Source organism: Sphaerodactylus townsendi, linkage group LG07, assembly GCF_021028975.2.
Source record: "Sphaerodactylus townsendi isolate TG3544 linkage group LG07, MPM_Stown_v2.3, whole genome shotgun sequence".
NCBI classification, from domain to species: Eukaryota; Metazoa; Chordata; class Lepidosauria; order Squamata; family Sphaerodactylidae; genus Sphaerodactylus; species Sphaerodactylus townsendi.
This window is the reverse complement of record NC_059431.1, coordinates 104,225,204-104,249,648: the sequence shown is the minus strand read 5'-3', so window position 1 is coordinate 104,249,648 and position 24,445 is coordinate 104,225,204. Positions and strand designations below refer to the sequence as shown.

The window sequence follows — 24,445 nt, the reverse complement described above, 5'->3', positions numbered from 1 at the left end:
AAGCACAACAAAGAATGTTCTTTCTGCGCCAACTCAGGAAGCTCAAACTGCCCAAGGAGCTGCTGATACAGTTCTACAGAGGAATCATTGAGTCTGTCATCTGCACCTCTATAACTGTGTGGTTTGGTTCTGCAACCCAACAAGATCGACACAGACTTCAGAGAATAATCAGAACTGCAGAAAAAAAACAATTGCTGCTAACCTGCCTTCCATTGAGGACCTGTATACTGCACGGGTCAAAAAAAGGGCTGTGAAAATATTTACTGACCCCTCGCATCCTGGACATAAACTGTTTCAACTCTTACCCTCTAAACGTCGCTACAGAGCACTGCACACCAAGACAACTAGACATAAGAACAGTTTTTTCCCGAATGCCATCACTCTGTTAAACAAATAATTCCCTCGATAATGTCAAACTATTTATTATATATTTATTATATAATTACTGCACTACTTTTTTTCATCATTCCTATTACCCATCTCCTCCCAATTATGACTGTATGACTATAGCCTGTGCTGACATTTCATTTTATTTTATGATTTTACATTTTATGTTTTTATTACTATTGATTGTTTCCTGATTGCTTACTAGACCTATATGACAATCATTAAGTGCTGTACCTTATGATTCTTGACAAATGTATTTTCTTTTATGTACACTGAGAGCATATGCACAGGAGACAAATTCCTTGTGTGTCCAATCACACTTGGCCAATAAAGATTCTATTCTATTCTATTCTTTCTCTCACTTTAACTTCTTGTTGATGCTGCTTTCATCATTATATGTGGGTGTTCCCAACTAAGACTAAAATGAAATAGGATACATTCCTTTTTGAGAACCCACCTTTAACGAATTCAATGGATCCTCAAATTTATTTTAACTGAGTTTCACCTATCAGACGTAATGTCTACTGAAGAAAGAGGTGAGCAAAAGACAGGAGGAACTGACAAATCTCATGGCCGACTCCTTACAATACCATCCTATAAAATCAGCAGGCTTAGACTGGAGTAAACTCTGCATAGGTTTACACTGGCTGATTGCGCACAAGGTGTTTGCTGCGTGGTGGAGGCGAATGTCTGCCACGGCAATATTTCTTGTACAGATGTATTTCCTCTAGCCCCACTTTCACTTTCCACTCTCTCTGCATCAAGCAAATCCACTTATTGCACAATTCTAATTTTGCTTTGCTGCTAGAGTGGCACAGATTTTGTCCTGGCCCTCTTCCCTCCACCCACAGTCAGCCTGCCTAATCTTACCCTCCCCCCACACACATTTCCTCAAACTGCTTTGCACACTTCCCCCTCTCTTTCCTCCCTGTTGCCAACTACTTCTCACTTCTTGTCCTGCCATACCATTTCTATTGCCTATGATGTTCCCCACTCCTGCATATCTTTAGATCTAAAAAAGTAAATAACAACATCAATAGATGGATAAATCGATACTAATACTAAAATAATAATAAGACTAGTTCATCAGTCCAAACGCCAGATTTGCCCCTTGCATTTGACGAACACACCGAGATGTCTCCAGCCTCATACTTTTATACACAAGGAATCAGTGATTCCAGACCACACTGAGAAAAGTCCATCATCCTTGATGCTTGGGTTTACAGTACATTGGGAGACAGACCATTGTGAACCTGGGGAGCTTAGAAAATGGCAGTTCACCTTGTTCTTTGAGGCTTTGTTGTTTGCACGCAGCCATTACTTCCCCCTCACTTCCTGCCATAAAACACAATCAATGTCCGGACAAAGTGTACAGATCCCGTATTCAAGATTTTTCTTTAATAGTTCCCCTATTTATGTTGAAATATCGATCAATCGATAGATTGATATATCGATCTATTGGTAAGATTAAAGATAAAAATTAAAACGTTATGTTAAAAATTAAAGCACGCATGCTTGATAGGGAAACCGCAAAACACTGTGCACGCCCCGCCCCCACAGATGCAAACAAATAGCCAGCTGATGGGTAATGCCCAGAGGTGGGATCCAGCAGGTTCTCACCAGTTCCCGAGAGTGGGTTACTAATTATTTGTGTGTGCCGAGAGGGAGTTACTAATTGGGTCCGCTTTTCCATCTCCACGCCTTCGCCTCCCCGAGAGGCATACTGCCTTTGAATGTGAAGGTTCCATATAGCAATTGCAACTAATAATGTAACTCCCTGAACTGGGTTAATCCCTTTCAGGTACTGCAATTCATTGATTCTCAGCCTTTCATACCTTCTATCTCACCAGTCTCTATCAAAGAACCTGTGTGTTTCACCATTGCTGTGTTCAGATTTGTGAGTTGGGGCATTTTCTATAATGTGATGATGATTTAGAAATGACCTAGTGCAAAAAAATTTGGGGGGCTCATGGTGGGGTGGCTGCCCATGGGGGGCAGCATCCAACTCAGGTTTTGCCCAGGGCTCAGGTTTGCCTAGGTACGCCTCTGCCCCCTTTGCTGAGGGGGGGCTGGCGAGGAAACCTGTTACTAAAATTTTTGGATCCCACCACTGGTAATGCCTGCCATGCTGCAAACAGGGGGCGCGTAATAATACCAAACATGCCGTGAAACAAAGATTCCCCGGCAAATTCTCTTTGAAGTCATGGGAACCTCGCCTGTGCGTAATCGGCCACTATAAGTACATTTGTGTTGGATTTTGCAGTTATGTTGGTTCCAGACAAAGTAAACCAATAAAAAATTGCAAATTAAAGGTATTCCTGCTTAGTAATATATATACTTTTAAAAATTGGTTCTGGTGGGTTTTCCGGGCTGTGTGGCCGTGGTCTGGTGGATCTTGTTCCTGGCGTTTCGCCTGCATCTGTGGCTGGCATCTTCAGAGGTGTATCACAGAGGGAAGTCTGTTACACACCGTTACACACTGTTTTACACACATGCCAGCCACAGATGCAGGTGAAACGTTAGGAACAAGATCCACCAGACCACGGCCACACAGCCCGGAAAACCCACCAGAACCAGTTGAACCCAGCCATGAAAGCCTTCGACAATACTTTTTAAATTTGTTAATTGTTTATTGCTTTCAATTACTGTCTTACGGTGACTTGTACGGTTATAACAGTCTGAACTTCTGGGCCACATCTCAGCAGAAAGTGATGTTAGTCACAGATCTTTCCTGTGTTCCCTTCCTTGAAGAAGTCTTTCACCACCTCAGGAAAGTTAATTCCCAGGGTCATGGGTCAACCAATAATAAGCAAATGGATTGGGAGCTATAGCTAGGAGAGAGAAAAAGAAGAAATTCCCATTTCTTCTACTTCTATCAACACCGCTCTGCTCATAAAAGAGGCAGGATTTTGCCTCTTCCCCACTGCAACATCCTCAGCCTTGTGGCTAGTTGACCATGTGGATCCTCACAACCATGAAAATAAATTTTCCCAGTCAGGAAGCACTAGTGAGGAGAGAGGGGAACGCAGGAACAAAATGGGACACAATTTCTTTTTTTAAAAAACTTTCTGTAATTATAATATTAGTTTCTTGCTTGAACATCCACTTACCTATCCAGTCCTTAAATAGCACTGAAAATCTGCTTGTTTTTAAGCAACATGCCGATGTTAACAGTTCTGAAATGCTCCTTCATTTTAAATCATTTCTTACACACAAAGCAAGAGGGATAGAGTCTGGACCTGTTTGCGTCTTGTCTGCTACAATGTATTTTTGATTCAGATGTGACTTTTTGAACTGCTTTTGTTAACCTGCCCTTTCCTGGGCTTAAAGCAGCTTACATCATAAAATTCCAATTAAAATCACATATCACACACATAAAACCTTACAGAAAAATACGCACCATAAAACTTACCAAAGTAGCAGCCCATCAAAGGGGAAAAGACAAAGAGAATAACTGAAACTCTAATAAAGGGGGGGAAAGGGACAGTTAACTTCAGAGGTAGCCGAAGGGAAGGGAAAGGGGGAAGCCAGATAGATGACAACTGTTGCTGTCCTCAGCTATTGGCCTGGAGGAACACCTCAGTCTTACAGGTCCTTCAGAATTGCAACAACTTGAAAGGGAGTTCCACCCAGCTGGAGTTAGAGCCAAGAGGGCTCCGGCTTCAGTTGAGGACAGTCAGATAGATTTTGGGCCAAAGATCACAAGTAAGTTGTTCCTGGCTGAACATAACATTCTTGGCGGGGAGGGGTTATTTGGAGAGGTGGCCCTATAGATACGAAGGCCCCTGACCAGTAAGGACTTTAAAGGGAAATACCAGAACCTTGAACTTGATTTGGAACTCCACCTGGAGTCAGTGTAGCTGACAGAACACTGGTTGAATATGGGCATTTCTTAAACGTTTCCCTCTTGACTGGGAAATGCAGGACACATGTCAACATCTGTATTTTTATCCAGCCACTTAAGAAGCAACCTTCTTGAAACTTTTTAAAAAGGACATTATGATTTCTGAATATCTGTGACATCTACTGCCACTTCATTTCAACTCTTGCTGAAGAAATGTGAGTCTCTCCTTTGCAAAGGATTGAAGTCTATAAAATTATGCATGGGGTAGAAAATGTTGATAGAAATGTTTCTCTCTTTCTCACAATACTAGAACCAGGGGGCATACATTGAAAATGCTGGTGGGAAGAATTAGGACTAATAAAAGGAAACATTTTTTCACGCAATGTGTGATTGGTGTTTGGAATATGCTGCCACAGGAGGTGGTGATGGCCACTAACCTGGATAGCTTTAAAAAGGGCTTGGGCAGATTTATGGAGGAGAAGTCGATCTATGGCTACCAATCTTGATCCTCCTTGATCTGAGATTGCAAATGCCTTAGCAGGCCAGGTGCTCAGGAGCAGCAGCAGACCATTGCTTTCACATCCTGCATGTGAGCTCCCAAAGGCACCTAGTGGGTGAGTAGCAGAGTGCTGGACAAGATGGACTCTGGTCTGATCCAGCAGGCTTGTTCTTATGTTCTTAAAGGACCCCAAAAAGAAACGTTTTGAGGGTTTCCCCCCCACATTTACATTGGAAGATACTCTACAGCAGGGGTCTGCAACCTGCGGCTCTCCAGATGTTCATGGACTACAATTCCCATCAGCCCCTTCCACCATGGCCAATTGGGCATGCTGGCAGGGGCTGATGGGAATTGTAGTCCATGAACATCTGGAGAGCCGTAGGTTGCAGACCCCTGCTCTACAGCCTCTGCATAAATAGCCAGGTCAGTCTATTTTTTCTCTTTCAAGTCACAGCTGACTTATGGTGATTCCATAGGCTTTTCAAGGCAAGACAACAGTCAAAGGTGGTTTGCAATGGTCTGCCTCTGCATCAGGACCCTGGTATTCCTTGGAGGCCTCCCATCCAAAAGCTGCAAAGGGAAGGAAAAGCTGCACTTTGCCCAGTTTCAGAAACCACGAAGGTTCTCTGGTATGAGAGTGCAGTGACTTCCCAAGGGGCCACAACGAGTGCATAATCAAAAAATCCAACCTGGAGGGAATCTGAGCTCAATAAGAGGCAGACCAGAAACGCACAAAAGGCCTAAGCCTCTGAGGATGCCACTGAAGTTGTATAGTTGTACTTCCTTGACAGAACTTCAAAGACATCAGACCCAGCAATGAGGATTTTCTACACCAAGCTTATCCCACTCTGTGGAATCTTTCCTGATGAATTCCATTGACTGCTGTGGACAGATGCTGCAGAGGAGGGTCCATTTTGAACCTGGGAGTGATCACCAGAGGCATACTGGGGGTAAACAGCGCCCAGAGACAAATTGTCTCCAGGATGCCCTCCAGGCTCTGTCCCCCACTGTCGGTGCCCTCAACCCCACCCATGTCACCAGTTGGGGGGGAAGGAAGGGAGGGGGGAGTCCACGGTGGGGTTGAGGGCGCTTGGAGGCAGCAGGAAGTCCTGCTGCCTCGTCGTTTTTGTATGCTTCGACTGACACGAATGGGGTCGAGGAACGTGAAAACGACAAGGCAGCAGGACTTCCTGGTCATGTGGGGGGCCGATTTTGCGCCCCCATGTGACCAGGTAAGAGTGGCGCCAGGGGACAAGGGGTACCCCTTGTCCCTAGGTAGATACGCTACTGGTGATCACCAATCTATCCCCTGGGCGGAGTTTCAGAGGAACCACCACCACCACCACAGCTGGAGCTGAGCTCAAGTCCCCAGACGTATATTATAGTAAAGTATTACGAACTTATATTATTCAGATAAGTGAGCTTTCTGGGGGAAGAGCAAAGCATTTTTGAAAAACTGCTGTAAATTCCTCTGACCCCAAGGGATTAGAGTAGGATGTAAATCAAAATAAATAAGCAAGGTTAACTGGCTTTTCTGTGAACCATGTCCTGTTTCTAGCTGTTCTTTTGAATTTTAGTTATTTAATCAAGTGTGACCTCTTCCCTGAAGCATTTTGGTTGTATAAACAAAAGCCGTATAAATCACACAGCACTTCGTTATGTAGGTAATGATTGCACAGCAACACGAGTTTCATTTCCATTTCTGCTGTTCATACCTACCTGCGTGTCAGTGAAGAGGAAAACCATATCTTTGTCTTCCACCCCTGCCATTTTATACAGCTTCCGAAGGTCTTCGTGAAAAGTGTCGTAATTATAGCCACGGCTTAGTTCGATCTGAAAGCATTTGTAGCCGCATATGTGAGAGGCAAGCCTAGTTAGGGACTGCTTGCCCGTGCCCCCAACGCCCACCAGCAGAGCGTTCCCCCTTTCCTGGCGAATCATCCGAGCAATTCTAGGGAGGAAAGGGAAAAAAAGTCAAAATAGTTATTGATGTGCTGTGTTCACTGACTGCCTTTCACCTTTAAGTACTCCTAAGGTAGTTTACAATAATTAAAAAAAAGAATTAAGACAGCTCATAGTTAAACCGCAAAACAAAAGGTTGCAGCAGCAGAAAAAAGCACCAGGTAGTGAGGGGAACTGTCATTACCTTTCTCCCATCTCTACATGTTCTTAATACTTCTGTTTACTTGCAAGGGCCCCGTGCCAGCTGCCCTCCCCCCCCCCCAAATTCCCTAGATCAGGGGTCTGCAACTTGCAGCTCCGGAGCCGCATGCGGCTCTTTCGTCCTTGTACTGCTGTTCCCCGTGGCTTGGGTCCTCTCAGCCTCCTTTGGAGAGTCGCCCTAAGGGTTAATGGGAAAGAGTCCCCATTCCTAGAGAGGCACAGCCTGAGACCGTTATCCCAAGCCACTTCCGGCTTTCCTGTCCCAGCTGCCTGGTTGGCCAATGACGGTGATGTAGCACTTCATGGATTTCATAACACACTATAATTGTTTATACAAAGCATAAAGGTAGCAAAACAATATATACAATGTTATCTTCATCTTAAATGTCAAAAAGTATTTGTGGCTCAAGCATTTTTCCGTGGAAAATAGGTCCAAATGGCTCTTTGGGTGTTAAAGGTTGCCGACCCCTGCCCTAGATGCTCTGTAAAGCACAACTTTGCAGAACTGGAGAATTTCTCAAGGGTGCCAGGCCTCTGCTCAGTGACTTTTAGATCTGAAGTTATTAAAATGCATAAAAGTAGGAGTTCAGTTTTCTAACCGCCAATGGTTAGAGATTCTGTTAAAAGATGCGATGGTTCATACACCTCCTTGCATTCTGGAAATCTACGTTCATACCAAGGGTTACACTAGCTGAAGAACAGTCACAGTTCCAACAATGAACAATTGTCTTTTGCTGAAGTTTCAGAGTCAACCCATGAGCTGCGCGCATCCCAGAGTGTATGCCTGCCCTTTCCATCTTGTGTTTGGAAACTTGCAGACCAAAAAGCAGCTGTGGAATGAGGACAAGGTGAAGAGCTCCCCCAGCCCTGCTAGCTCTATTTTTATTCAGTTGTCCCTTCTTGAAACAGCTTTTCATGGGTGGTGGGAAGGATGTCAGTTTACTGTTGGACATTTGCATGTAACACAGAGTTTAGCCCGAAAGCTCATTTTGTGTGATTCTGAGGCAGCGGTATGATTCCTTGCTGGATTAACAGCCATGTGCCTCCCATACTTAAAGTAACATGTCACCTGGGCACTCCATACAGGCACCTTATACAGAGATCCAATCTATATGATACCTCTTCCTCAAAAAAATGGGGGGGGGGCTAAATGAGGTTTAAGGCCCCTCTGTGGAGTATGCACATCACGGGGGTGGGGGGCGTGCATGTGGAGATCAAGTGCCTTCTCTTCCATTGCAGGGCCTGGGTCATCTAACAGAAAGCATATGAATTCAGACATTGGAAATGGAGCTTAAATTCCGCATTCCTAGTCCTTACCATAAACAGTGTGGAATATAACAATGAGGTCTGGCTGTAAAAGTATGCACAAGATATACCATGTTTCCCCGAATATAAGACAGTGTCTTATATTAATTTTTGCTCCCAAAGACGTGCTATGTCTTATTTTCAGGGGATGTCTTATTTTTCCGGTGTTCTGTTTGTCGGGCATGCTTCCAAACAAAAACTTTGCTATGTCTTACTTTCAGGGGATGCCTTATATTTCGCACTTCAGCAAAATCTCTACTATGTCTTATTTTGGGGGGATGTCTTATATTAGGGGAGACAGGGTAGCAAAATTCTAATGAATTAATGCATCTTTAAAATGAACAGCGGTTTACCGATATTGCTATTCAATTAACAGCGGCATAATGATATTAACCTTGAAACATGCTCTATAGCATCTTGGAAAAATACCAGCTTCACCTCCTTGGCGCTTGACAAATTATAATCATCCAGATAGTCTTGTAAAACACCCATGATCTTTTGGATGTCTGGTAGCTCCTCATATACACGCTCAGCTTTATCAAGTCCAAGCTGAAAGGATTTACAAAGAGGAAAACAAGATGAATGCCATGAAAAGAAATAAGAATAAAGATTCCAAAAGGTGCTTCTGCTAAGAAGTTATAGAATTTTTTAAAATATACCGTATATATATAAAATATATACATTTTTACTTTGAATTCCATACATTTTTTCCTCTGTTTGGTTCCGGAAAGAATTGTTGCTGATCTGATTTTTTTCCTCTTTTTTTAAAATCAGAGGAAAAAATATTAAGAGGAATAGCAAAAAGAGTAAAGGCAAAAATATCGTATCAGTGGTGGCGAATCAAGACATAAGTTTCTATAAATGTTTTCCAAAAATCTAAAAACAAGTCCATGAGTAACTGCCATCTATATGCCATATATTGAAATGCTGACAGAGTTCTAAGGTCCTCAATCCATTAATTTACCACAGGTGAGGTTTTTTTAACCTTGAAACATGCTCTATAGCATCTTGGAAAAATACCAGCTTTCCAGTGTTGTTATAGTCTTTTTGCTGTAGTAAGGTCATGGAGAGTCTGTTTTCACTGAATATCAGTTAGCCTCCATGAAACAGGTAAATAGTTTAAAAGCATACAGATGTCTTCAAAAATCAATGTACAAAGCTGATATGAATAACTTCTTCCAAGAAACGAGTGACTGGACATAACTACAACATATGTTTAAGGGATGCATCTAGTAAGCTCCAGCGCCAAACAATTAGACATTTTACTAATTCCTTTGCTAAAGAGTCACTGTGGTTTCAAATCTACCTTGAACATAATATTTATTTTTGCTGAATATGTCTCAGCTTAAGATCCTTGGAGACAGCAGATAAAAGCTTTAAGCCCATATTTCATTGCTTTGGCAAACTTCTCCTACTGATACCACCCAGGTTTTGTGAAGTTTGGTCTAAGGGGTCCAAAGCTATCGACTCCCAAAGGGGGTGCCCCATCCCCCATTGTTTCCAATGGGAGCTAATAGGAGATGGGGGCTACACATTTGAGGGTCCATAACTTTGGCTCCCCTGAACCAAACTTCACCAAATCAGGGTGGTATCATCAGGAGGGTCTCCTAAAGATACCCTAAATGTTTTGGTGCGCTAGCTTAACAATTGCACCCCTGACAGCAGGCACCCCCAAATGTCCCCAGATTCTTCTTTTAAATCCACCCCCTTCGGCATGGATTTAAAGGGAGAATCTAAGGTCCCCAGTTTAAACATTGAAAGTGATGCTGTTTAAGGGTGGGGGAGAATCCACCCCAAAACAGCATCTCTTTCAATGTTGTTTTAACTGGGGACCCCAGATTCTCCCTTTAAGGTGAATTTAAAAGGAGAATCTGGGCTCCCTAGTTTAAACACCATTGAAAGTGATGCTGTTTGGGGGTGGATTCCAGCATCACAGCAGCCACCCATGGGGGTGCACATGCGCAAAACTCAGATTTTGCACCAGGCTCCATTTTTCCTAGCTACACCTCTGCCTGGAGGAGAGGGCAGAAGGGGCTGGGAGTCCAGCCAGTGGGGGGAGGGAGGCGGGGCGGGGTGGGGCGGGGCAGGGCAGTCTGCCATCCCTGGCCTTGGAGAGCTGCTCCACTGGGCCTCCCAAGAGGCTCTCAGCCCATCTCTGACTGGGCAGCGGGGTGTGGTGGGTAGAGTGTCGTGCTGAGATTCGGGAGCCCCAAGTTCGAATCCCTAGTCTGCTGCAGAAGCTAGCTGGATGACCTTGACCCAGTCACATGTTATCAGACTCTGCTACCTTGGAGGGCTGTTGTAAGGATGACAGTGGAGAGCTCTGGAAAGAAGAAGGGAGTTCCCAAATGTGTTAGAGCGCTCCCTTCTCTTTCTTCTCTACTAAGCTCCTCCAAATGTTTATATTTCTGTTAATACATGTTTACAATCCTCCAAATGTTAACATTTTTGTAATGTTTTAATGTTTACACTGTGTAACGTTTTATATTATTGCATTTTTATAAGTATGTAAGCCGCCTTGAGTCCCTTGGGAAACTGGCGGGGTAGAAATGTAAAATATAAATTAAAAAATAAGTACTGAGGCTGGGGCAGGGCTTGGGGAGGCATGGCCATGCCCCCCCAGGGGTGGGTGGGGTCGTGGCCCTGCCCCCAACCCCCCCATAAAAAAACTACACCTACGTCCCTGGTGCACAGGCTAATCTGAATTCCCCAGATAAGCCTCCACAGCTCGAGCAGCAGAGTGGGGAATCAAACCCAGTTCCTCCAGATTAGAATGCACCTGCTCTTAATCACTACGCACTGCTACTCACATTAGGGGCATGAATCTTTCTCTTCTGGATGAAACTGCACAAGTGGGAGAGGAATGTTTCAGATTGTTGGAATCCTGGTCCCATTATATTTTCCCATTTTATTGATTGCAATGACTTATACTGTAATACCACCCTCCTTCAGTCTCACTAAGAAACAGCAGACTATAAAGTAAAAAAGAAAGTATGCATGTTCTGCACAGAGAAGGTGCCTCACATGCAGGAGATCAGAATATGACTCAGTGGATCCCTCTTTCCCATTTCTTCCCCAGCTGCATATTCATGGGACCACTGCATTTTTGGACAATTCCAAATCCTCTTTCATGTTGGCTGAATTTGATTTTCAAAAGATCCTGTATAATTATTCTATCATAATAATTAACTGAAATAAGAAGTAGGGATGTAATAAGTAGCTAACAAGATGTCATTGCTACGGTCTTTGCTGCACAAGTTGTTTACAGCAAATCTCGCTGCCAAATACATTTTTTTTCTTTGAGTCCCGTACTTTTTTTCCCCGTTTGGTTCTGGAAATGTCTTCCCTTCATTTTTCTTCTGTTGTTTTCCTGACCACTTTGACTGCAATGTTGTTTTCTATCAATTTCCAGACCAGCTTCCCTTGAATGTCCAATCACGTTGAAACTGTATTTATTTCTCCGTCCCACCCAACATCTGGTTTTCATCCATAACCGCATGTAGTTTCTCAACCTCCCCTTCAGCCATTTTCTCTTCCCTGCCTCCATTTTCAAAAGGATTTTAATTAATTATTTTTATTTTTAACTTTGAGTGGCCATTCTTACACCATTGGAATCTTTGAAGCTTTCCAGTTCTTGGCCCAGATTATTCCTGCAGCAGTGGATAAGTATTTAAACAGCTGAGCAAATCTCTTGTCTTTCTTTGCCTCTAAAATACCTAGCAAATGCATTTCAGGTTTCAACTCCATCTTATCATTTAAAATCTTTTGATATTTCTTTACGGATCTGTTGTCAACCAGCTCTAGCTTTCCTGCGTGTGGCGGCAGCTTTCCTGAGCAATCCTCCCGTCAGAAAGTTGTTGGGGATTGCCCATGCCATTTTAAATGACAGACGGAATAATTACTGTCCTTTAAAGTCATTTATTCTCTTTTCTATAATTAAAGATTGCACTGATTAGCTGTTGGAACAGTCCTTCTCCGTGAAATCTAAATTGTGGGAGACGGGATGTAAAACCACATTTACTGAGGTAAATATCTGATAAATATTTTTTTACTGAAGTGTACTTCTCGTGGCCTGAGGGACCGCTCCAGGAAAGATTCCAATGCAAAGGAGCAAGAAAATCTTATCAACATGTTCTTTCCATATGCTTGTGCCGCAGCCATCTGCTGACCAGCTGTTTGCTTTCTGCACTGATTTGATCTGTCAGCTCTGGGGTTGGTTCAGGCCTTATTCTTAAATATGGCAATTTTCTCGGAATCTAACGGACATTTCTAATTGGAAAATACCACAGCCCCTACTAGTGGCATGAAGAGCAAATTAGTTCCGTTTTGAGAACTGCAGCAGGCTGCCAAAGCTCACCTCACGCCCCACTCTTAGCTTATTCTGGAAATGTCTAGCCAACCAGACCAAAATGAATGTTCAAGTGAACGTTCAAGATCCTAGCTGGCCAGCAGCAGAGAAGTTCATTCCAGAAGATAACAAGAAGAGGGTATTTCCAGTAAATATCTGATGGAAGGCTGTCCATGACAGGGTCAAAAAAAAAAAGGTTCTTCCTGCAACTCAACCTTGAGGGGGGAAAGGCGTAGCATGAATCAGAGTCACTACTGGGGAAGGAGTGATGAACTCTTCCTGATTGGAAATGCAGGCTGCTCTAAGTTGTCGTCAGGAGTCGGTGCATTGGCATATCTGGGGGGCAGGCAGAGGGTCTCAAGCCCCAGGCGCCACTTCTTTGGGGGAACATTTGTGGTCCTACCCTCCCAACTGTGCCCAGATCCAGAACTCCCTGCAGAGTTTGGGGTATGGAGATTGCAGGCAGGGTAAGCCTGACTCACTGGCCTTTAATTTCATGTATCTTGTACCCAGCAAGGGGCGGAGTGAAGCTGGGGAGGGGGGGAGCACGACGCCTGGGTTAGCCCCAGGTGCCATTTTAAGTAGCTATGCCTGAGTCAGTGGTCCCACCAAGCCTGGCTGTGGAATATGCACTGCTTCCAGGCTGCCAAGGGGCTCAGGAGATGGCTCCCCACACCATCCCTGATGCAATGGGAGACACTAGGTCCAGTCACTAGGCACCCTAGAGACACCACCAAGGAACAAGCTACACTGCCTGGACAGCTTAAGGCTTGAAGGAAGTAGCTGGAGTTGCAGCAGGTTGCCTTCAGAGTTCCAGTTACCTCATGGGATAACAACGTACTTGTGCCAGCTGAAGAAGAAGTCCTGGGCAGAACCACCACCTCCCTGAAGCCTACACAGGCTGGTGATGTCAGCCCAGTCTGAGTTGGCTAGGGCCCAACAGCAGCCTGGAAGGATGAAGACCAATTCCCTCCCAGGGAAGGAAAGACTGGGTGGAGGAGGAGCCCACCTCTGGAACACCTTAACCATACCCAGGAGGGGGCCAGCCAATCCAGGAAGCACTATGGCAGTAAATGGCACGAGGGATGAAGTTATCCAGGGGATGGAAGAAGATTGCAATAGGAGGGTGGGGGTGGAAGGAGCACCCAGGGGATATAAAAAAAGGAAGTCCCATAAACAGGCCAAGGGAGGAAGCTGATGCTGCCAGGGCAAGGGTGATGCAGCCTTGTCCAGCCAGGGAAAAGGGAAAAGTAGTTCAACTTCCTCCTTTTCTCGTTCTGAAGCCTGCAGCATACTTCTCCTGAAGCGGGCATTGTGGCTGCGTGGCAGGTGAGCAAAGCCTCACAATTCTGATAGAGAAAAAGACATGAGTTACAGGTCAAATCTACCCATACAGGCCATTAACAGTAAGGGGGTATCCTCCACATCATGGCTGCTCCTCTTCAGCTGTTTACTGCAGCTAAAACTTACGTGGCAGTAATTTGATTCTGAACTAACCAGAGTGGGCGCATGCTCTCTTGTTAATCTGGCAGTGAGACTCCCAGTGGGCCTTGGTCTTCCTACTGGAACAAAGCAGCGATGATGAAGAACCCAGATTAACGCTTATACTTGCAGGTTAAAGGTTACAGTTAGTGTTGTTCCCATGTACGTGCAACGCAACAAAGAATTTGCTGTTATCCCTGTCACACCAGACTCCACAGTCGTGGCAAAAGAAACCAGAGAATTACGCGAGGACAAAGTAGTTAGATTATAGAGCAAAAAGCCGCCTTGATTTTTAGAATAGTGCCTCTGTGATCTCATTCATAGCCAGGGGGAAATGTATATAGTTCGATTTTTTTTTAATATATTAAAAAAATTCTCCCCCAAAGTGAAGAAAAACCTTTTGAAATTTTATAAATATGTCAGAGGGATACAGTAACTTTTGCCCGTGAGGAAAACACAGCTACCCTTTTCACTCTCATAAAGTTCATGAGTTTACAAAGCAGAATTCATTTGCTTTACAACTCGGCACCTTTGTTATTTATACACCAAAAAACCTGAGTAAGGTTCTATAAATGTGAAATCCTAAAAGTGGCACTCTGTAGTTTCTGCTGCGGAACACTCACCTTTAAGAAGTCCCCGAAAATGATCGGTTTTGACACAAATGAGTCGGGATCAACTGAGACTCCAAAATGTTTACCTACAAATTAAAATCCCCTGGTTAATTTTGATTTCTTCAAAATCACCCATACGACGTGTTTTTGCAAGTTAAAGGTCATCTATACTAGTACAGTAAGAATCCTTACTGGCCATATCAGCTAACATAGAATAGAAATATTGTTTATCTTCGATGCTGATGAGGCGGTCGTGAAAAACTCTCTGGCACTCATGGCAGAAGAGCCTGAATATATGCGATTGGTCTCGAACTGATGCAGAGTCGCACTGCAACATGCCTGTAGGGGACAAATACCAGAATAATGTTGTCATGCCTGTCAGAAATTATTGTCAATTCTATTTTTAAAAAATCAGTTAAACGTTCTCTTCCCCACTTTGGTCCTTGCTGCGAGCATACCTATACAGCAATGCCTCCTTTAACATTGAGATTATATTGGAATGGAATTTTTAATTTGTATACTGCCCTCCCCTGAAGGGCTCAGGGCAGTGAACAACATCACACAATAACATATAACAGTAATACATAGCAAGTACAACGCATCAAAACAATAAACTCGCAATAATATGCAATCTCAAAAACTCTTAACACTATCCAATATCAGGTTATTAATTACACACCAATTTAGCCATCATTACATAATATTAATTAGCAGATTCAGACATCGTTACATAGTAACACAACATAATAACATTCATAATATGGAATATCAAAACAACATCAGAACGTCACATCTTTAAAGTTAACACAATGATAACATTCTCTAACAATCCAAGACAACAAGTAGTATAATATAATCACATAATAATTGCAATACCATAATAGATCATAATGTATCTTTTGCTATCCGTACAGACTATCCCTCACCTATCTGATATCAACCCAGAATGTAGTAGCACAAACAATACAAAAATATCTCCACCTAGCCACCTAAAAACTAGAAGGCTAACCTAAAAGCTAAGCTTAAAACAGAAAACTTCAAACATAGCTAGCACTACTGTTAAAATACCTAACTAAACATTAATCCTACTACTAAATTCCCCTGTGATCACATAGGACCCACATTTAAAGGCCTACTGCTAACTTATTTTAGCTACCTAGCTTACACATAAGTTAGCCAAACAACAACCAATTCTAAGCATCTAACTAAAATCACCAACTAAAAACAAAGCAAGAAAAGAGAAAAAGTGAATAGAAAACGGAGGTAGCACAAGATAAGATCTTCCAGTGAAGATCACCAACTGGACCAGAAGAGAAACCAAGTCCCTTTCTCCCCAGTGCCCATGGAACTTAACAAGATCAAGACTTGGTAACAGAGTGATAAGCGAAGAAGTTCTATGAGAGGTGCTGGTGATGCTTGCTCCAATAGGCACATGGTCACAATATCACCATTTCTTTTGCACGAATCACATACGAGGCAGCAACTAAAGGAAGGGACACCACCAGCTCACTACCCCTGCCAGGCTCTTGTGCTGGGTTGTGCCGGGGAAGCTCCTCACGGTCACTTTCCACGCCAAGGTTTCCTCCCTTGAGAGCTGCAGCCACCTCGTCAGCTCTGCTGCTCCTGCTGAGGGCCCCATTCCTCAGATCTCTTATAGATCTCTGGAGTAATTGGGAGATGGCTGTCCTGCCCACAGGAGCGCCATGTCACCTGCAGACCAACCATGGACCAATTATGGTGAGAAGCTGCCACCCAGGCTCTTCCCACACGTTCTGTTTAAAAATTATACCCAGAACGAAGAGTATGAAGTGGAGCAGCTTTACGTAAAATGGATTCAGAGGAGGGATAATTGTATAGACAAAATGCATTTATTTGCTTAATTTTATTGAGCCTTCAGGTGAATTACAAAATTGTAAAAGCAATATGATAAAGACCAGTAAAATGCAAGCAATGAATAATGCAGTAATACTGGATTATACCATTTAAGAAAACTGAAGAAAAACAGTATAATTAGGCGGTTCTGGTGGGTTTTCCGGGCTGTGTGGCCGTGGTCTGGTGGATCTTGTTCCTAACGTTTCACCTGCACAGAGGAACTTCCCTCTGTGATACACCTCTGAAGATGCCAGCCACAGATGCAGGCGAAATGTTAGGAACAAGATCCACCAGATCACGGCCACACAGCCCTGAAAACCCACCAGAACCAGTTGAATCTGGCCGTGAAAGCCTTCGACAGTATAATTAGGGTTGCCTGATATCTGGTATTGACCTGGATAGTCTGGTTACTGATATTTTCACTGACTGGGGAGGGCGAGGGGGAACCTGAAAAATATTTAAGTATTCTTCAGTGTTTTTCTCAAGCAGTCAATGAAAATACTCAACTGTCCAGATGAGTTGGCAGTCCAAGGTCAAACAGCAATGCAGTGTTTGGCCTTGGAGGAGAGGGTGCCAAGACAGCCCAAACACCAAATATCATTGCTGCTGATTTGCGGTGGACCTAGGTTAAGGTGACCAGATTTTTTGTATTAGAAAGCGGGGCCCGCGTGCCCGCAGCACCACACTGCCTTTTGCGGCGGTGCTCCCCAGTCAGGGAAAAGGGAAGTGCCCCAGAAGGTGCCTTCTGGGGTGCTTCCCTGTTTCCTGACTGGGGAGCACAGCCACAAAAGGCAGCCTTTTGCGCGGCGCTCCCCAGTCAGGAGGGAAGCGGCAGCCGCAGTGCCTTCTGGGGCGCTTCCCTGTTTCTGACTGGGGATCGCTGCCTCAAAAGGCAGTGTGCTGCTGCGGGCCATTGTCCGTAATCGGGACAATGGCATAAGCCCGGCAGGACGCGGGACACTCTACGCAAAAGCGTGAGTGTCCCGCGAAAATCGGGACAGATGGTCACCGTAACCTAGGTGCTCTTTTCAGCACAAAGAGTGCTTCACACTGTCTGCTTTGGGAGGAGGAATCACAGAGTATCAGTGTATCTGGTATTTTTTAAAGATACTTAGCAATCCTAAATATAACAGGTTCAAGGACGTAGAAGGGGTGCAGTAAAAAGAGAAAATGACTGAAAATTGTTTCCACACATGTTCTCAATATAAAAATTGCCCTCCCACACAGTTCTGTTCTACTGCATCCCTATTCCCTTTGTAAAAAATAAAACATTTACGTGAAGGTTAATCAGTTTTAAAGAGATCTAACACTAGGGCCCTTTCTGCACCGCAACGGTGTGGGGGTGCGTCGGCATAAACAATGCAAACGCACCCCCCCCCCCCCAGGAATGTTCGCATGGACGGTCCCGGGAGGGCGGCAGGCAACGGCACAGCCTTCACACAGGCTGCGCCATCGCTGAACGCCTACCTTGTCTCCTGGCTTCCGCTCATCACAAAGGCCAGGGGACACGCATGGTGCCCAGAACTGTTGCCAGGCTAAGATTTTACACTGGAAAGTGATGCATTAGTAGACCGGGAGGAAGGGTGAGATAAAGGGATCAAGCGATGTGTGGAACCAACCCTATCTCGCGAATCTGGCTTCAGATTGGAAAGCGACCCACTGAAAAATGGCCGACTGCACCAAAACCTGAAATACACCGTTGAAGTTAGGGGAGCAGAGAGATGAGAAACAAAAACTCCTTCTGAATCTGCAAGACGCACTGGCGATAGCAGCAAGCCCCTCTAATGTATTTTATGTGACATGCTGAGCAGGGCTGGGAACCATCTGTTTATGCACAGGAGGGAACCTGGATTCTAAATAGATGTACAGCAGTGATGGAACATCCCAAACAGAGCTGCAGCGGCACCCTAAGAAGACAGAGCGGTAACTGCCTCTCATTACTCTGCATGTCTGTGGCAATTCCAATCTAAAAACATTACTCCCACATATTGTCTGTCTATGAGCTGCATAACCACTGAGATGGAACCTAAACAAAGATGAAGATATCAAGAATATAAACAGATGAAAGTCAGTTCATCCAATTTAATATCCTGCTTTCTGCACGCGGCAACCTTCAGAAGAACCCATATATTTTCCAAATCTGTTGCATAACAGTCTGAGGGATGATGTCGGGGAATCCTATGAGAATCAAAAATGCAATCACTTTATGCTGTGAAGCATGAGATTTGATTTCTTTTACTGGCTTGAAACGGATAGCTCTGACTACTGTTTGCAGTAATAAAATTGTCCCGCTAAAACACTTGTAGCTGACAAACTCCTGGAGGCAAAAATTCCAAAGGATGGCCTTGTATTAAATAGTACTTGTTAATATTGATTTAAAGTGTATTGTCCTTTTGCTGCTTCACTGTTCTCACTTTTTTATATTAAAGCAGGGAACAGAAAGGGCAGGGGGAAGCTCTTCGGCGACAAGGCATTCCAAAATTTTGAACAGCTCAAGGATAAGAACAGAAGCTGCCACAACACCAAATCACAGAAATATATGCAATACGATTCAGGTTTAGATCACAGAGGAAACCACTGGATGGTGATGCCAGAGCCCTTGAAACGAGCTGCTCTGTACAAGACTCATCAACAAATCGAGAAACAACTGAGTAAAAGGAGGTTTGGGTGCTGTGTGGTTTCTGGGCTGTATGGCCGTGTTCTAGCAGCATTCTCTCCTGACGTTTCGCCTGCATCTGTGGCTGGCATCTTCAGAGGATCATGCCACAGATGCCAGCCACAGATGCAGGCGAAACGTCAGGAGAGAATGCTGCTAGAACACGGCCATACAGCCCGGAAACCACACAGCACCCAGGCGGAGGTTCCTCTGAAGATGCCAGCCACAGATGCAGGCGAAACGTCAGGAGAGAATGCTGCTAGAACACGGCCATACAGCCAGGAAACCACACAGCACCCAAGTGATTCCGGCCGTGAAAGCCTTCAACAATACAAAAGGAGGTTTCATTGAGTGTCACAAATGTCCTGCTTTAAAACTCTGTTCTTACTGAGCTTGACACAGGGAATTGAGAATTAACAAATTTTAGTTATCTGGTAACTAGGAAAACACCCCACTTTGGGTTAGAATGCAGCAGCGGCAGCGGATTGTAAATAACAGGATGCTGGCAGCCAAATTAGGCAACTCAGGGCCAAGACTATTTTAACCAGTCGAGACTGGGTTCCTGGGGCTGATTCACTTTCCCCACAGCCAAATAATGTCTGTGGAGAATGCCATTTCGAAAATCAGGAGGGGGTTGATTCAGGGGTACATGCTGCTCAAAAAACCTGGACAAATACACTCCTGGGGTCATTTCAGCTCTGGAAAACAGCATGATGGGAAGGCAGGTGACCCCGTTTCCCCTGTTCAGACAATAACTCACTTGAAGGGTTCAAGGATTTTTATTGAAGACATGATGAGAGAGACAAGAGAAGACAGTTCTGGCGAAAAGGCGCCAAAGCGGTTGATAATATGTTGCAGTAAATCCCTACCCCCACATGTGAACCAAGACAGTTGGAAAAAAGTCCAGCCTGAAGGCTCATCCCAGCCATCGAGCTCCAAGGTCAGGGAAACAGATAAGCAGCACCTGCAAGCACAAAAGCAATCCCCAACACTTCCCCCTCCAAACAATGGCATCCTGACACCTTCACACCACAGTCCAAAGCCAACTCCCTTCCCCCATACATTTAAAATAATGTTCCCCGCAGCGGTTGTATAGTGGTTTGTTAAAAATCGTGTAGTTTGATCCTAATAATGGATTCTCATGTTCCTGTAGGGGTCTTACAGAACAGTCCTAGGCAGAGTTACATCCTTCTAAGCTCACAGACTTCAATGGGCTTAGAGGGGTGTGACTCAGTTTAAGATTAGGCTGTTAGTGCCTCTAGCACAGGGGCTGGCAACCTTTACCACCCGAAGAGCCATTTGGACCCATTTTCCATGGCCCCGAAGATCTAACGAGCCGGAGAGGTTCGGCCCCTCCACTCACCTTTCCTTCCAGCACTGCTCTGGGGGGGCTGGAGGGACACGCCCACGCTACTCTCTGACCTCCAGGCCACGCCAGAGCCGCAGTATAAGGCTGAAAGAGCCGCATGCGGCTCCGGAGCCGCAGGTTGCAGACCCCTGCTCTAGCACTTATAGCCAGCTGCATATATTCACATCTTGAAGACAGATGCTTGACAGACAGCTCCTACATGGGCGTACCTACAGTCAGTTTTTGAGTGCAAAACTATCGTAGGATGTTGTAAAATTGCTTGCATTGCCCGCTGCTAATAAACACACAGCAAAGAGTTTCCAGAGTTACAGCCGAGCCACCAAGTACTACCTTAGTGCGCTTACTGATGTTACCCATTTCAGGTGTCACAGAGGGCTATGCCCAGTGGTCTGACAGCACAGCTGTAATTTTACACTCTGTTGCACCCTTGCTCCCTCCTTTCTTTCGGAGCAATCCTTTACTACCAGTCGCTTATTTTTTCCCCACGTCGCTTCAATTTGGTTTTATTTATTGGAAAGTGTACATTAACTTCAAGTGTGTTCAGTGTAGTCATTTTTTTCACCCCACAGCGACATGCTAAACTATGCGGCACAGACAATGCACTGTGTTATAAAACACGCAACACTGAAATGAAGAGACCAAAATAATGGCTGGGAGAAATCATCAGAAAGAAGAGTGGCTGACAACGGCAGCAGAAAACTGAAACGGAAAATGGGTCAGAGGGAAAAATACACATCTTACCTTGAACACACTTTGACAAATCACGCAAATTAAATACATAATGGGATTTTGCGGGTGTTGGGAGAAGATCAAGGCTCATCCTTTGATATATTTCAACAGCAGCCTCCACGATGCTTTTTGCCATCTGCCTGACTGCTGTAGAGAATTCAGCCAAAAAGCCTTTTAAAATAGCCTAGACAAAGGGGGGAAATTTAAAAGCGTTGAGAGACAGAACAATGTGTCTTGTGACAATTTCTCTTTTATTCTTTACATGCCAGCTGCACTTCCTAAATTTCTTCCTCTAACTTGAGCTCTTTTGAGTCAACAGAAAACAACTCTGTATTGATATAATGTGATTTCTTGATCTATTGTGTATATGTGAGTTGTAGCGTACATGAAGAGTTTGCTTATCCACTGAAGTTTCCTTGCCCGTTCCAATGGATGAAGCTATTGTGGGTAGATGGATCCAAGGAAGTGACTGGAGACAAAAGGCCGTTTCTGCATAGCCAAAAAGCTGCTGTGACCATTTGATCCTAACGGCCTTGGAGCGTAGACAATAAACTACCTGCACCTGCATATGTTTACTAGAATTTGACCTACGCATCTCTCAGCTTCAGTGTTCCCTAACTTATGGTGAATTCTGTGTGTTTGAGTCTAGAATACCTTCCTCTTGCATAATTGCACACTGTGCATCTTGTCTATATTTGGAATTGCCATGTGGTAGGCACCTTAGTTGCTCTGAATGATTTCTATTGCATATTCAGAACATATGTGTAGCCGAGGATGCTGAGCCCCACACCTTGCACTCTGCTATAAGAAGAGAAGGAGTTTGGATTTATATTCCCCCCCCCCTTTTTCTCCTGTAGGAGACTCAAAAGGGCATACAAACTCCTTTCCCTTCCCCCTCACTGTGGGGTGGGTGGGGCTGAGAGAGCTCTGAAGAACTGTGACTAGCCCAAAGTCACCCAGCTGGCATTTGTTGGAGTGCACAAGCTAATCTGATTCACCAGATAAGCCGCCAAAGCTCATGTGGCAGAGCGAGCAATCAAACCCGGTTCCCCAGGTTGGAGTGCACCTGCTCTTAACCATTACACCACGCTGGATCGCTAGAAGAATATAACAGCAGCCATGCTGGACAGACTATTGGTTCATTTACTCCAGTGTTGTTTCATGTAGCAGCCAATAGGATGCTCCCAGAACACCATGAAGCTGAGCATGGGTGCCAGAGCCTCCTCTTTTGTTACCCCCCACAGGTATTCAGGTTCTCTGAACTTGGAGGTTCCATTTAGTCATCACGACTAATGGCCGCTGATGGACCTGTCTTTCCCGTGCAGTCTTGAGCAGAGTTACTCCAGTCTAAGCTCATTTGAATAACTCTGCTTAGGACTGAACTGCTCATCCATGGGACTAATCCCCTCTCTTATTTTGCCATCAAGTCACAGCTGATTTTTATTATTATTATTATTATTATTATTATTATTATTATTATTATTATTATTATTATTATTATTATTATTATTATTATTATTATTATTGGGTTTATAAACCGCCCTCCCCCGAAGGGCTCAGGGCGGTGGACAACATAAGTAGAGCACAATATCAGATTAAATACAATAAATATAGATTAAAACGGCTCTAGTAAAAATAAACCCTACCCAATTTAAAATGCAGCATAAATTAACTCAGGATGGCGCCTGCTATCAATTCCCACTAAACCCCAGAGGGGAAGGAGTGGCAGGATCTCCATGATGTTATAAAGGAGAAAGGAAGAAGGAGAGGGGGCCCCTATCAACGGCTAGTCTCTCCAAAGGCCCGGTGGAACAGCTCAGTCTTGCAGGCCCTGCGGAACTCAGCAAGATCCCACAGGGCCCGGACAGTTGGTGGAAGAGCGTTCCACCAGGCGGGGGCCAGAGCTGTAAAGGCTCTGGCCCGGGGGGAGGCCAGCCGTATCATTGAGGGGCCAGGGATCACCAGTAGATTGGCCTCTGCCAAGCGCAGAGACCGATTTGGGACATATGGGGTAAGACGGTAGCGCAGGTACGGAGGTCCCAGGCCGCGTAAGGCCTTAAAGGTCAACACCAACACCTTGAAAATAATTCGGTATTCGATTGGTAACCAGTGCAAGCGGCGAAACACAGGTGTAATATGTTCTCTCATGGCACCCCCTGTGAGCATGCGAGCCGCTGCATTCTGGACCATTTTCAGTCTCCGAATCAGACGCAAGGGAAGGCCCGCGTAGAGCGAGTTGCAATAGTCTAGCCTGGAGGTGACCGTTGCATGGACCACAGTGGCCAGGTCAGCTTGGGAGAGGAAGGGGGCCAGCCGTCGGGCCTGACATAGATGGTAAAACGCGACCCGGGTTATATGGGCCACCTGGGTCGCCATACAAAGAGACGACTCCACGTGAATCCCCAGGTCGCGGACAGAGGGGGCTGGTGCCAATATAGCCCCCTCCCACACCGGCGGCTGAAAGTCCCCAACCTCCCCCTCACGTCCCAGCCAGAGGATCTCCGTCTTTGCTGGATTCAGTTTCAGCCTGCTCTGTTTCAACCAACCAGCCACGGCAACCAGGCAATGCTGGAGAGCTGCAGGGGCGGCGGCCGCTCCCCCCCTCCATCAACAGAATGAGCTGGGTGTCATCAGCATATTGGTGACACGTCAGCCCAAAGCTCCGCACCAACTGAGCAAGGGGTCGCATATAGATGTTAAATAATAGCGGGGACAGCAGCGCTCCCTGAGACACCCCACAATAAAGTGAGCATCTCTGGGATGCTTGGTCCCCACACCACACTTGCTGTGACCAGTCCCGGAGAAACGAGGCAATCCACTGAAGGACAGTGCCTCGCACCCCAGAAGCGGCCAGGCGGTGGGTCAAAAGGTCATGGTCGACCACATCAAACGCTGCGGTTAGATCCAGCAAAACCAGCAGAGCCGATCCGCCTCGGTCTAGTTGTAAGCGGAGCAGATCTGTGACAGCGACGAGAACAGTCTCCGTCCCATGCCCAGCACAGAAACCGGACTGGAAGGGATCAAAAGCCGATGTGTCCTCCAGGAAACCCCGAAGCTGCTCCAACACCACTCTCTCAATTACCTTCCCCAGAAACGAGAGATTCGAAACGGGGCGGTAATTGGCCAGATCACCAGGATCTAACGATGGTCTTTTCAAGAGTGGGCGGGCCACTGCCTCCT

General features: G+C 45.1%; 1 protein-coding gene across 1 annotated transcript in view; it reads right to left on the bottom strand.

Moving 5' to 3' along the window:
• Positions 1 to 24,445, bottom strand: part of DNAH6 (dynein axonemal heavy chain 6) — a 247,355-nt gene that overhangs the window by 113,125 nt on the left and 109,785 nt on the right. Inside the window, exons 26-30 of the mRNA XM_048504422.1 lie at positions 21,278 to 21,449; positions 14,832 to 14,978; positions 14,652 to 14,725; positions 8,593 to 8,747; positions 6,450 to 6,681 (exon numbers count right to left, since the gene is read on the bottom strand). Of these exons, the coding sequence (XP_048360379.1) occupies positions 6,450 to 6,681; positions 8,593 to 8,747; positions 14,652 to 14,725; positions 14,832 to 14,978; positions 21,278 to 21,449 (780 nt within the window). The remainder of the gene's footprint in view (positions 1 to 6,449; positions 6,682 to 8,592; positions 8,748 to 14,651; positions 14,726 to 14,831; positions 14,979 to 21,277; positions 21,450 to 24,445) is intronic.